The 14,575-nt window shown below is 47.8% G+C and overlaps 1 protein-coding gene across 1 annotated transcript; it reads right to left on the reverse strand.

Annotated features, from left to right (window-relative positions):
• Positions 1-9,117: 9,117 nt before the first annotated feature.
• On the reverse strand, positions 9,118-10,045 carry LOC100274775 (uncharacterized). Its single transcript, NM_001149060.1, has 3 exons — positions 9,849-10,045; positions 9,698-9,759; positions 9,118-9,529 (listed from the first exon to the last, which is right to left on the reverse strand). The coding sequence occupies exons 1-3, from the start codon at positions 9,949-9,951 to the stop codon at positions 9,395-9,397; spliced, it is 300 nt and encodes a 99-aa protein (NP_001142532.1). The 5' UTR covers positions 9,952-10,045; the 3' UTR covers positions 9,118-9,394.
• Positions 10,046-14,575: the final 4,530 nt, after the last annotated feature.

Raw genomic sequence — 14,575 nt, forward strand, 5'->3', positions numbered from 1 at the left:
CAGAGGAAAGCCAAATATAGTCGGTGAAGTACAAAATCTGACCGACAGAAGCGACGTGAAGACTAGCCAGGGAACGTCCATCAAATGTCCAATCAGTTGTAGAACAAATAAATTGCACCACCTAGCAAGATATGGGCAGATCACGAACTCGGCTGCAAAAGACAAAATACATGCTGACCTCTGAAGCATAATATTGATGACATAATGCTGACCTCTAAAGCATTCAGAAAAAAGAAAGGATTATTCTCAGCAAAAGGACACGAAATGAAGACCTTCGAGAGGATTATTTTCAAAAATCCACTCAAAGCTCGGGGGCTACACCCATTGGGTGCACCTTCGGTGCACCCCATGAATTACCATTTCAAGCCAAAATAGTGTCGACTTCTAAGGCACGAGACAAGATTAAAGACAAGGCTGGCCCTCAACCAAAATACAAGAATACAATAAAAATAATTTCTGATGAAGACCTTCGAGTAGATTATTTTCCAAAATCTACTCGAAGCTCGGAGGCTACACCCATTGGGTGCACCTCCGGTGCACCCAACGAAGTCCAGGGTCCCACAAAAAGAAATGACGACCTCTAAGGCACAAACATGAAGCAAGGCTCCGGTCTACGAGTGATCTAAGCAGAAGGAGACAGTAAAAAAATCATTTTCACTGGACTGCTTGGAAAGCATCTCTTATCATAAATAAAGACTGCAAGCTGGACCTGGGATCTTTGGGCTGATTACCTCAAAATCAACCCAAAGATCGGGGGCTTGTGGGGGACAGATATCCTCCGGGTCCACTGGAAGGGTAAAAGACCTCACGAGAGGCCCAAGAGCCCAATAAATCGTAAGGTCATTCCTTCATGGGCCTAGAGAGGGACAATCAGTAAAGCAGATTGATGTAAGGCCGGATTGGTGCAAGCCCGGACGGCCCCACAGCATTGAGCAAGCGACCACAACAGAAGATCCGACTTTCCCGCGCTGGAGCCCCATGCAACGGAACCAGGCGAGGATAGGTCGGCAGAATCATAGGAAGATAGACTCAAACAGTCCACTATCTTTTAGGTGCACATTGTTATCATATCCACGTGTATTGCCCCACGGTCGAATATATAAGGCCTAGGGGGCACCCCTTCAAAACGATCGATCCCATGTTACTCAACCACCTACCTTAACTCTCCACGAGAGCTACCTTGTAACCCATTACACAAAGCATACCCACCAGGACGTAAGGTGTTACACATCTCTAAGCGGCCCGAACCTGTAAACACTGTCCATTGTCCCTCGTGCATCTGGCACGAACCATTTTGGTACAGTCGGTGACACCGTTCTACTCCTAAAAACACCTCGAGGGGCAACCCCGGGTGTGCGGTCGGACCCAAAACACCGACAAACGGGGAGTAGGTTTGCGAGAACCGAACCTCGGTAAAACAAATCCGCGTGTCACACTCTTCATTCGTTTGCGATTTGTTTTGCCCCCTCTCTCTCGGACTCATTATTATTTCTAACGCTAACCCGGCTTGTAGTTGTGATTAATTTTGTAAATTTCAGTTTCGCCCTATTCACCCCCCCCTCTAGGCGACTTTCATTATGGAATACATGATTCTTTATTCAATTATTGAATAAAAAATTATGGTGTGTAATTTCTATGTGTTGAAATAAATCACTATGAATAGTTAATCGTGAAATAAAAAATATCGTTGTGACTATAGAGTGAGGTTGTATTCTGATGTAGATTTGGAGCAGCAGAGACGAGAGTGGAGTCGAGAGCTCACGTGGCAGCAGTGAGATCCTAAGCTTTGAGGTCATTTTTGTGTTTTGCACCGGGGGCTAGAAAACCCAGGCCCACATTTGAGGAGTTCTCATACATTTTACTCCATATTATTTCTGTAAACCTGATCTTTCTTTTTCCCGTCAGGGGTAAGTAATACCACCATGCCGTCGACGAGATCGGATCGGGAGGCCAGGTCGGCGACCGGTCGTGTTGCCCTGCCGGATCCTGCGTCTAGATGGGAATTAGAAATACCCACGGTGTGACGGTGGTGCCGTGTAGTGGAGACGATTTTGGTGCTAGTGTCCGTTTTTTTTTTAACTACAGGGTTTTCTGATCAGATAACGAACGCCGTCGACCGTGACAGTACCAGAGCTCGAGAGAGTGAGAGACACGACAGAGCAGCGTGCAGTCCTTTTGGTCAATGGGGGGCCGTCCCGCTCAGAAAACGATACGGCCGTCTGCTGCGAAATTCGTTGATGGGCTGATGGCGATCCTAGGCTTTCTTTCACTCTCGCGACCAGCCGGCTTCTATTACGACCAAAACTGTACTACTATACCAGTGACTAGTCCAATCCGATCACAGGAACAGGAGGTCCGGAGCATCCATCTGAAAACCCCAAGCGAAGCCGAAGCGTAGAAACTAGAAGACACAAGGCCTCCCCCGGTTTTGCCCTGCCGACCTGCGGTTGCGGGCTTGCCCAGTTTGCGCGGAATGCCGGAGTGACGTCAGCTCTTCTTCCGCCGCGCAGACCGGTTCTGCAACTGAAACGCCCGCAAGGAGTACAGGGCCGCACGGTGCACGCCCCGTGAAGAAGCTACCCGTAGGCTACGTCAGCCATTGCCGCAGCCGTTTTACCCGGCGGCCGGCGCGCGCCTTGCTCTTGCTCTTGCTCCGGTGAAAAAATTTCCTCGGTTAGGTTGGGTATTGACGGCTTCCACGTCACGTGGCGCCACCGCGTTTCGCCCGTCTGCCTTCCTTTTTCCCCCACAAGAAAAACACGTACTGCCGTGGATGGACAAGCAGCTCGGCGACGGAATAAAGAAAAAAAGGATTTGACAAATTCGACTGCTCCTCCAAGTGCGATGCACCGCGAGTTTTTTTTTTTCAGCTGATCCAGACAAAGATCAGAATGTGACATCGGTGCCAACGCACCAGTAGTACCCCCAAATATTCAGCGCGGGTCTGTATGCCTACTAGCTAGATGGTTCAAGTCGGGTAATTGGAGGCCGCGAGCGCCAATAAACATTCCGGTTGACAGACGAAATTCATAGTAAAGCCAAAGAAAAAAAATCATATGCCGACGGAAGAGTACGTGCAATCTTGACAATAAAGCCAAAGAAGAAAGAAATAAATAAATAAAAAAACAGAAAGTTACAACAAAGTGGGCCGAAAAGATCGTTTTAGTTTGGCAACATCCGGACAGGAACAAGATAGATGGTTCGCCTTGGAGATAACTTTTTCCCATCACAATGCCTATATGTATAGGTGTACACTCATACATATGATGTATACTAGTCTAGGTTTAGGACCTTCCCCATGTAATTACCATCTCACCCTCGTTGTAATGGGTCAGGCCCAATTACTCAAGTCTATTAATACCACACCCAACCCTGATTAGGGTCATGAGTTCTTCCTACAGATACAACCTGTAATTGTTTGTGCAAAACATTTGCTTCGTTGGGACACACTAACTTTATTTAAGCGGCTGTGGTTGTAGTTCGATAAAAAAACAGTACTTTGCTCATAACTAATAAAGTGATGTGGTATTTTCATGTCATTTCTTCAAAGTTGAAACCTTTTGTTTACATCAGTTTGACGGGACAAAATCGCCCCCACTTAGGAGAGATTACAATTCCTAGAAAATAACTTCTATGTAAATATATTCACTTCTCGTACTGTTTCAAAATCTAAGACGCTTGATTTTTATAGGTCCATAGTTTTGTTTGTGTGACTTTCGCTGGCTGTCATCTGACAAAAATCACACTGATGCAATAACAAATTTCAATTGCATAGATGATGGAATACAGCTTGAGGAGTCGATTGATGCAACTGAAACAAAACAAAGCAAAGTAATAGAAGGAAAATAGATGAGGGTGGGGTTGGGGGCACGCTGTCAGGTCATTTGTTCAAGTGAATTAGCTAACATCATGAGTATATTTGCAGTACTGAAACGTTGGAAGGTAGAAATGTAGGATCCAAAACAACTTCCTTGCATGCGGACACCTCGTGACACACTACAAAAAAGGGTCACTACTGTGCATGCTTCCTCGTATTGAATTGATCAGTGACATGATCTGAAAATAACATCGCTGGCTCCTACTAACACCATCCATCATCCGATGTAACATCGTCATGCGGCAGTGTGATTGAAGCTCCAGGAGTACTACTCATTATACAGCAGAGAGATACACAAACGCACATACACTAACTAAAAACACCTGTAAATCAGGATCACTAAGGCAGTTACTTGCCTGTAACTAACCCGAAATCGAAAAAAGAATAAGAACGTTAGTAACAACTGGACAAAACAATCAAAGAATCGGAACTTCAGTTCTGCTTCCCCCGCTATTTCCAACCACTGATCGAAGGTGATCCGGTATTGGCATTGGCGTTGCTGAGACACGACCAGTGAGCCTGACATCAGCTCAGCCCCTCCAGCCAGGGCACTGGTCGATCAGCCGTGTGTTTTTCAACCCGGCCTTGATCAGGCACGACGCGTACACCGGTGGCACCATGCAGTTGTGCATCAGGCAGAGCAGGGTCGTGGAGGGGAGCGACGACAACGGTGATATCCGTGCGAGGATTAGAAATGCGTCAGCATTCGCTAGGGTTCGCGAAGGCAATGTGAAGCAGGGATCGGCACACTGGAGCAGACGCGAGACTACTCACCGAGTGTGAATCGTGGCAACGTCCGCAAGAAGCAAGCAAGCAAAAAACCCTCAGATCTAGAACATGAGGATGGCTCATACCTATTCGAAGTAGCGCCTCGAAATGGAAGAAGTGAGAGGAGAAATGCTGGAGGGAGCGTCTCTTCGACATTATCTAGAAAACTCGAGACTTATTGAAAGACGGCCGACCCGCTAGATAAGGAGGTAGGAAGGCTGCTCGTCGCCGTTGAGATATGATCCGACAACTGAAAAATAAAAAGACGACGTGGACACTTTGGTTGAAGAGCTTCGCGTCGTGCTTTAATAGATGGAAATTGCTGTTTAATTATTTGCTATTTTTTTTCGAGCATAAACACAGCCCGGAGCCAGTTCCGGCGGTCTCCTTCCATTTTCCCGCTTGTTTTACAGGCCGGCTCGCAAAGAGCAAGGATGCAAAGCCCAGTGGCCCAGTGAGGACGACCTCCGTGCCTCTGTTAGAAAAGCTACACAATCCAATAGCAGAACCTCCAGTGCATAGGTGGTAAAATAGAGCATTTTTGACGGGTGTGGATTTAGCGCATGTTTGGATTGATGACTAACTTGTTTTATTTTGACTAACTTTTCTGTTTAAAGTTATTTATTCAATTCGAACAACTAACATTAGATAAAGTGTAGCACAGTTAACCACAAACCAAACATGTCCTTAGTCTCTCTCAAAAGATCCTCCTTCGACTCTCTAGAATTTCCAAAAAAACAAAAAAATGTTTTATTCACTCAACATATGCGGTGTTCAGTTTCTTCTTCGTTTGGTCGTAGCACAAGTTGTTCGTTCTGAAGCAGAAGGCAGTGGTGCCTCAGTTGATTTTTTTTTTTTTAATCTGGGTCGTAGCACAAGTCAACAACCTTCTGGACAAGTATCCTGTGGTGGGTAGGATCTCTAGAATTTGTGCGAGATACCTCTAGGACAAGCATTCAAGAAAGTCCTACAAATATCCCATCAAATGTACCAACTGTCAGCACTGGGGACTGGGGGCACACAGTAGTTAATTGCCCAAGTAATCGATTCTTCAGCAGCACATCTAATTCTTCAAGTCTACGGTGTAAGAAAAATGAACCAATATCCATTAGTAGTTAATTTTTATGTAGTGTTTGATGGTTAACATGATCACGGAGACTATTTTTTATGTAGTGAGTGATCAACACCTCAAACCATAGGCATTACAAAAATATATTGGAGACCTTCGAGCACACGCAAGAGTCTAAGTCACAAGATAGATAGAGCTCGAATAAAGACATGCAAACAAAAGAAGAAAAACAGGGTGCTCTATAGCACCGAACATGTCCAATGATCACCAGATAAAACACTAGATACGAGGAGTATTGCGTGGAAGAAGGGCTACTGCAACAGAGTATACCAGACACACTGTTGTGAATCGAACACCAGACACCGTACATGTTCAGTGAGGCACCAGTTATGACATCGGATATGACAATTAGATATGACAATTAGAGAAGACTGAATTGTGTGTAAATAACATTGACATGGCACCGTATAGACCTTACACATGGTTGTGACCCTTTGTATGTTCTAATACTTGTGAGCACGAGTTATGGGAGAGCAGGAGCCTCCAAAACGACCATCGTTCAAGTGTTTATCTGATCAGATGAAAAACGACAATCATTAGTTTTTATCTCAGATCGTCACAACTTTTTGATTGGGTGTTGAACAGACGCAGTAACTGACTGCGCGAGCATGGGTTTTAGTGGTGTATATTATAGGACAATAGCTGAGAGATAGTTGCGCGATCATGGGACTTTTGGGGGGCGTGGAGTATATTAGCGGCGGCCAACCTCGAGCACCAAGCAGCACGTGGCGTCGGCGGGCCGTATCTGACCCAAATCCAACGTGCGCCAGACCAGACATTCGGCGGCGCGCGGCAGGGATCTCTCACCACGACACCACCGCATGCAGTGGGGGCGCCGCTGCGCTGCGCGTGGTTGGCTCCACCAGTAAGTACTAGTAAGCATCTGATGCGCCGCCGGCGCTGCTGATTTGGAAACGAAGGCATGGTACCGATGCCGCTGGACACGTACCTCTGCCGACTTCTAGCTCGAGAAGCCTGCACACAGCACATATAGTAGTACGAGTGGAAGATGACGTGTACACGCTCAAGCTTATCGAGCAAAAGCATCTTGTCATATGTATCATAGACCTACCTATAGCATCGTCGGATCGGATCGAAGAGTGTATATATATATATGTGAAAATAAACGGGAGGATATATTAGCATCTCAGAAAGACCACTTTTCGCGTTGGAACGATGTTATTATCCAGCATGCCTTTATTCTACGATGCGATGCAATCCGATCCGGCCGGTCGCGGCATCTCGATCACCTCAAATCAAATCTGTGGGGTACTACATTTTCTTGCGTGCATGAGCATGACGGCGTGCGTGATCCATGCATATGGAGAGAACATAAGAGAATCACAGAAAGGAGATGATCGCTGTTATTGCTGCTTTCCTGTCGGCCAGTGGAACAATTAATCGGCTAGGCCGCTTCGATTGGATAATAATAACCGGAGCGCAGCCTTGCATGCACTTGTACGCACCAGGCCACCACGAACACGAATGCCTCGCGGATGGCCTGTGTGTCTGCGTGACTGCGTGGGCGTGCAGCAGCGAACGAGAGATTCGATTATTCCATTCGAGTCGGCGGTCGTCCATTGCTGCGGCGCGCCGGCGCGACGGGCGGACGTGCGGCGGTGTCGACGAATCGTCAGCATTACGAGCCATTAGAATTTAAGCCGGCATGTTCGGTTCTAGCTACCTCAATCCATATAGATCAATCCATATAAATCGAGGGGATTAAGAGGGTTTCAATTCTAAGTAAGTTAAAATCTCTTCCAATCCGTATCAATCTCCTCTAATCCATATGGATTGAAAATAACCAAACAAACCGCAAGGTGTCCATGTACAGTATATGAAGAGGCTGGTATGCTTGAGAGGATCGTTTTAGCCGCCTCTACCGTCTCTCTCCCTGCATATGCGGGTGCACAAGTTGCCATCGTATCTCTAACTGTGCGTACATGTGGATATCGGGGAGACGCTGATGTTGTTATGGTGTGTTGATCGGCAAAGAAATTAAGGAGCATGTGTAAACTTGTTGATGGTGGACAAGGACATTCAATTACTTCCAACGCATCGATATGTTCTACTTTATGTTGTGTTGCATGTCTAGTGTTGATGATGCATAATCCTCTATTCGCATGTTATCTTGATTGTATATAGTAGATATGGTAGCGTGTAACATACACATGTCCCTATAGTTGTAGGGGGCTAGGTCATGTGCAATTTTGTATATGGGTGATTTGTATATAGACGATATGTAGATTGGATCTGCTTTTCCTTTTGTCGTTGTAGCACGAATTATGATGGATGAGATATTAGTCATTGTAGCCGTAGAAGTTATTTACCCACATTTGCTAGAATCACCATTAGGGCATAACATTTGTTTCACTATAGCAACAAAACAGTTTTTCTGAGGGCTAATTTTGTCTGTCGTTAGTAGTTTGTTTTGTGACCGACAGTAGTCTATGGATAATTTAGTCAGTCCCTATAGTTCATTTTGTACCATTCTCGCTATTTTTTTCTATCTGTACAGTTTAGGTTTAAAAAATATATTATTTTTATTATCTAGGTAAATACAGTATATATCTTGATATATAATAAAATCAAAAGAAACAAACGCTTTATAATTTTTCACGGAAGGGTACTCTCTAGCATAGGATCCCATCGAATCTCCGCTTGTTATCTCCAAGGTTGGAAGAAGGGTCAGCGCGTCGTTTTCGCCTCCCGCCGCTCTCGACCAGGACCAGCCACGCGTGGTGGGCCGGCGCATCTCGTGTACAGTAGAGTTGGCGATCACGGCCGGCCTCACGGGCGCTCTAGAGCCCCAGGTCAAAACCAGGAGCGCTGCTGTCGTCGTGTCAAAGCTCCTGTGGCTCCGTCACCAGTCCCTCCTTTTTTCCGGCCGCCGGCCCACAGGGCGGTGCGCGGTGGGTCCCAGCGATCGGACAGGACGCGGGAGGAAAGGAAACGACACACGAGGGCGCGAGGCGTCGCTCTCCCTCCCAAGTCAGAGCCGCATCTCGCCACCTCCCTCCCCTCACATCACGGCGGGGGCCGGGGGAACACGAGTGGAACAGAGCGGCGGCCACGACGTGCGGGCGGTGGTCGGGTCTCCGGTGAAGAGAAGAGCAGGTCGGTCGCGAGTCACCACCGGTCACGGAGAGTTCGCGGGATAACGCGCAGCTGGCTCGACGTCGTCGCTGATGCCTCGTCGCCTCTCATCTGCCGCCGTAGCAGCGGCGAACGCGACGCTTGCGCAGTTGCGTGTCAGTGTGTCACGGGCGGCGGCGGCGGCCGTGACGAAAACAAAAGATGAATGAGAGCTTGTAACCCGTCTGTGACCTGTGAGGCGGTCGAGGGAGCAATGATGCTGCTTTTGCTGATAGATACTGTACCGGCACCTGCAGCGGGGTACGAAATCGATCTGCATGCAGTGCAGTTCTTTCTGACGAACAGCAACCAACACAACTTAACGACCCACCGATGTGCTTGCACACGGCCATACACACGCGCGGCCGGTATATATATACACATGAGCTAGCACAAGCAACGCACTCTGTACTACCGGTGAAGACGACGACGACGAAGGAGAAGGATTATTGGGGGCGCGCGTACGTCGTCCAGCTGAGCCCCGTTCAAGTTCTTCCAGGACCCTTGGGTGGGTCGTGGCGGTTGTTGGGGCCCGACGGCTGGTAGTCGTTCACCTCCACGTCCATCCTCGCCGTCGGCCTGCCCGTGTTCATCATCGCCGCCGCGATCGCCGTCGTCTCCTGTTTGTGTGTCCCAAGGCAAAAGTCGTCTGTCATCAGGACTACAGCAGCAGCTAGTAGATGACAAGCATATGGATCCATCCACCATCGCTAACAGTTGTGCGAAATCAAGAGGGAGAAACACGGCAGCAGGCGGGAGACCTGACGGAAACAGCCAATTGCCAGTACCTGAGAGGAACTGAGCTTCAGAGCCGGCGGGTGCTGCTGGTGGCTCCCCAGGCGCAGGCTTCCTGCGATCGCACAGGCAAAATCAGCAGCCGAGACCGAGAGAGGAAACACCGGGGGTGGGACAGCGGAGGCCATGATGGCCGAGGCTCACTTGGCGTGGGGACGGCGGAGACAAGCGGGGCGAGGAGGAGGACAAGGAGGAGGAGGAGGCAGGAGGGCAGCACGAGGAGCGGCTTCTCGGCGTGGCGCTCCATTCTGCCTGCCTGCTCGCTAGCGAGTCGGGGTGTATGTATCTCAGTGAAAGAGTCGCGGACTCGGAGCGGACGAGGTGCCAGGAATCCTGAAACTGCAATGGGGATGACGCCGGGTGGTGCCGCCGGCTTTATAGTGAGTTATTTGAGATTGTAACAATCTCGTCGCGCGGCTTCGCCATATTATTACTCCGCAGCCGCGCATTGCCATTTTGGTATTCTGGAGCTCACAGTCGCGCATCGTCATTTTGGTATTCTGGAGCTCACAACCGCGCCAGATTGGGACAGTTATTCTCCGCGCTCTGTTAACGTCTGTTTTTCAATTCTTCGGACTAATCTACCCCCATGGTGTTCTTGCGCTCGGGTGTTCTTCCTGCCACCAGAAAACAGAACTCACGCCGCCGTGTGCCACCATGGGCCTCGCTACCAGGTGGTCGGGCAGCCGGCTACCACCATATGCCCGCGACGCCGCCTGCTTCCAACCGCGAGCTCTACCATCTCCCAGCAGTCGTCCGCGCCACCCCCTGCCAGCAGCTCCAGCCAGATGGCCGCACCACCCCCTGCCAGCAGCCAGATGGCCACGACACCGCCTGCCACCAGCCAGAGGGCCGCGCCACCCCTGCCACCAGGCAGCTGCCCGTGCCACCCCCTTGCCTCCCCATGGTTTCTACTGTGGAAAGAGTGGATCTACCTGTTAGGAGCTCGGATTTGTCTGATCCCCAAGATTTTCTGTTAGGGGATGAACATAGAATGGAGGTTTGATTAAAATATCCAGCATTATATTGTCTAGCAGTTTATTTTTTGATGCATCTGTGCCGAGTACTTCATAGCTGTCTTAATTGGATGTTTGCAGGTTTTAGAAATTGATTGGGGGCAATACAAATTGATGATAGATGGGAGGAAGAAGGAGAACAAGAGACTGCCTCTGAGTTAGTGATGTATGATCGGTTAGGTTTGTTAGCTGAAGATGAACGTGAAACTACTGAAAGACAAGAGACTGTCCGCCAAAGCAATGAATTTAATGATGAAACTGCTGAATTGCCCTGCACTGATTGCATACCACAAGAAAGAGTATTTGAGTGCAACAGATCTAATCCAATAATGAAGATTGGGAGTTTGTACAAGGATATGAAAGAATTTAGACTGGCTATCAGGCAATATGCGATTAATAATGAGTTTGAGTTAGGGATTGAGTCAAGCTCACCTTTCAGATATCGAGCTTATTGCAAAGGAGGTGATTGTCCATGGAGAATCAATGCAAGGCTACAAAATATCGGGTCTCCCACAGTCGTTGTGAGTAATGTTGTATCACACATTGTTTATACTTTCGATCCTGAATGAAATTAGGGAAGCTCACAATGAATTTTATATTGTTTGCAGGTTACAGTTATCGTGGATAAGCACACATGCACTTCTAGTGGTCGTCGAAAAACAACAACACCCACCAGCTCATGGGTTGCTTCCCTAGCACTGTCATTCCTAACGAAGAAACCACATATGGGAGCTAAAGAATTGCAAAATACCTTGCAAGAGCAGCACAATTGCACAATTTCGTATGATACAGTGTGGAAAGGTAAAGAGAAGGCCCTTAGAGAGTTGTATGGAACATGGGAGGACAGCTTCAAATTACTATTTAGATGGAGAGAAGTTGTTTTGGAGATTATGCCAGACTCAGTGATTGAGTTTGATCTAGTAGTTGATGATGGAAAATTATATTTCAGCAGATTTCTTTTGTGGTTTTGGCCCTTGTCTTCAAGGTTTTCGTGAAGGTTGCAGGCCCTACTTAAGTGTGGATTCCACAACTCTAAATGGTCGTTGGAATGGTCACCTTCCCTCAGCTACAAGTGTTGATGGTCATAATTGGATGTTTCCAGTGGCTTTTGGTTTCTTCGAGTCAGAGACAAAAGATAGTTGGATTTGGTTCATGCAACAACTTCGAAAGGCCATAGGCAACCCTCCTGTTTTAGCCATTTGCTCTGATGCATGCAAAGGACTAACATCAGCAGTGAACGATGTATTTCCAAATGCTGAAAAAGAGAATGCTTCCGCCACCTCATGCAGAACTATGTAAAGCACTTCAGTGGATCCGAGCACATGTATCCCGCAGCTAGAGCATATAGGAACACCATTTTCGAGCACCACTTCAGTAAAGTCAGAGATATACCGGGTGTGAAGCAATGGATTGATGAGTGGCACCCTCTTTTATGGTACAGATGTGGTTTCAACACGGCTATAAAGTGTGACTATATAACCAACAACATTGCTGAGGTATTTAACAACTGGATTAAAGACTACAAAGACCTACCAGTTTGTGAACTTGCGGACAAAATCAGATGTTTGGTTATGGATCTCTTTTTTAGAAGGAAAAGGATCGGCGACAAATTGGGTGGTACAATCCTTCCCATAGTCATCAATTTGTTGAAGGCTAGAACCAGGGGTTGGGTCATTTATCTATACAAAAAGGTGACTACTATCATGCTGAGATCCATGATAACAACAACATTCATAGCAGACACGTTGTCAAAGCAGAACAGAGATATTGTTCATGTTTCGAATGGCAGCACACAGGGAAACCGTGCCAGCATGGCCTAGTGGTCATTATAGCGCAACAACTGCGAGAAGTTGGAATGGAGCACTTTGTAGATGACTACTTTTCTGGTGGCAGCACACAGGGAAACGGCTGTGAGCTCTGCTCGACAGAAAACAGTTAACAATTAAAGCCACTCGCCCCCCTGCTTCTAGCACTAATGGTCGCTAGACAGTTTGGATAAAAACAGTTTAAAAATGTATTTGTTTTACTATATGCGCTTAGACATACAGTACGCTAGACAGTTTGGATAAAAACTACTGCGTCGCCTGCACATCAGTTTGGATTAAAAAATAAAGTACTCTACAAAAATCACTGCTCCATGACGACAGAAACAGGTACTTGATGGGGTCGCGCAGGTGAGTTCCTTGCCGGTGGTCCGCTGCTTGCCGGTGGTGCGCTCCTTGCCGGTGGAGTGCTCGAAGCCACAATCGTCGCCTGTACGCTTGGCAACGACTGAAACAGACAGTTGGCTGAAGGCGGAAGCCACTTCGACCTCACTGTCGAGCTCGAGATCGACGTCGACGACGAGTCGTTTCTTCCCTCTAGCCGGAGTAGCCATTGGAGGAATCGTGCTCTCGGAGGAGGAGCGAGCACAGAGTAGTGGCGGCGCCGTAGAAGGAGAGCCCCGTGGAAGAAGAGAGGAGTGAGGGGAGTTAGGTTTTCACCGGCCTCGTGTAAACAGCAGGGACATTTTTTACTTTTACCTTACCTAATGGAAGGTAACAGAGCGCGGGGGAATAACTGTCCCAATGTGGCGCGCCTGTGAGCTCCAGAATACCAAAATAGCGATGCGCGGCTGCGGAGTAATAAAGTGGCGAAGCCGCGCGACGAGGTTGTTACAATCTCAAATAACTCCTTTATAGTTGGACCACGACGTTCCTACCTCTTCAGTCCTCAAGTACACGTGTACAAACTGGATGTCTGGAGCCCTGGACCAGTTTGGGTCTGGCCCGGCAGACACGCTTGGAAAACCGAGTCAGCCCTTCCAAACAGGGTGGCTCATTTTCTTATACGAGCCCGATCCGCTACGAGCATAAATAAGTCGAGCTGGACCATCTAGTGAGCTCAAAAAAGTGGTCTGAAAAGCAGACTAAAAGGCGGGCCTAGCATTAAATCGGTCAGGCCAACACGTCGGGTTATTTTTTTTGTCTATGTCTAGCCTGTTTATCCATATCGCCCCGATTCGGGTCTGTATAAAGTGGGTCGGACTAGCTTTTACCGGGCCATAAAAACGGGCTTGGGGCTTTATGCTTCATGTACATCTATAGTCCTCAAGCCTCACCGGTGTCTGTCCACTCCGTCTGGCGGATGAACGTCCACTTAACTAAAATTTAGTACTTATCATATCAATGACCTAAATGATAATTATGGTTATTAAATATAGTTTAATTACAAAACTAATTATACACATAAATACTAAAAGACAAGGTAGATTTATTAAAACCTAATTGAATCTATATTTAATACTTATAATTAATATTCAAATATTTATTGTGATATAAACTACACTTTAGTCAAAGAAACAAAACAAGGTGCAAAAGGTCAGATGTTCTATGTGGGTACACACGTCACTAATCGCGGGTAGAATGCGAGTTGCCAACAACTTAGATATCCGTAAATCCATGCCACGATGTGATTATTGATTTACTGATAATAAGGGCATGTACAATCTAGAGCTTCATGGTCGTTTTTCTATGCACAAAAGTGTCGGCGTTTCGAGACCGGGGGGTCCCTAAGCCGACGAGTGAATGTCGCCGCGTGCCCTAGCCCAGATGGGTCGACGCGAGGCCGAGCGCGAAGGGGGGAAGTGAGGTGGCCGGAGACGGGCGTGAGAGAGGTGGAAATCCCGCGGCCTTCGTGTTCGTCCCGCGCCCAGGTCGGGTGCGCTTGCAGTAGGGGGTTACAAGCGTCCACGCGGGAGAGGGAAGCGAGCGGCCCCAAGAGAGCGTTTGTCCCGTCCTCGTCCCCGCGCGGCCAACCCTCTCTAAGAGGGCCCTGGTCCTTTCTTTTATAGGCATAAGGAGAGGATCCAGGTGT

The sequence above is a fragment of the Zea mays genome, chromosome 6 (genome assembly GCF_902167145.1).
Source record: "Zea mays cultivar B73 chromosome 6, Zm-B73-REFERENCE-NAM-5.0, whole genome shotgun sequence".
In the NCBI taxonomy this organism is placed as follows: Eukaryota; Viridiplantae; Streptophyta; class Magnoliopsida; order Poales; family Poaceae; genus Zea; species Zea mays.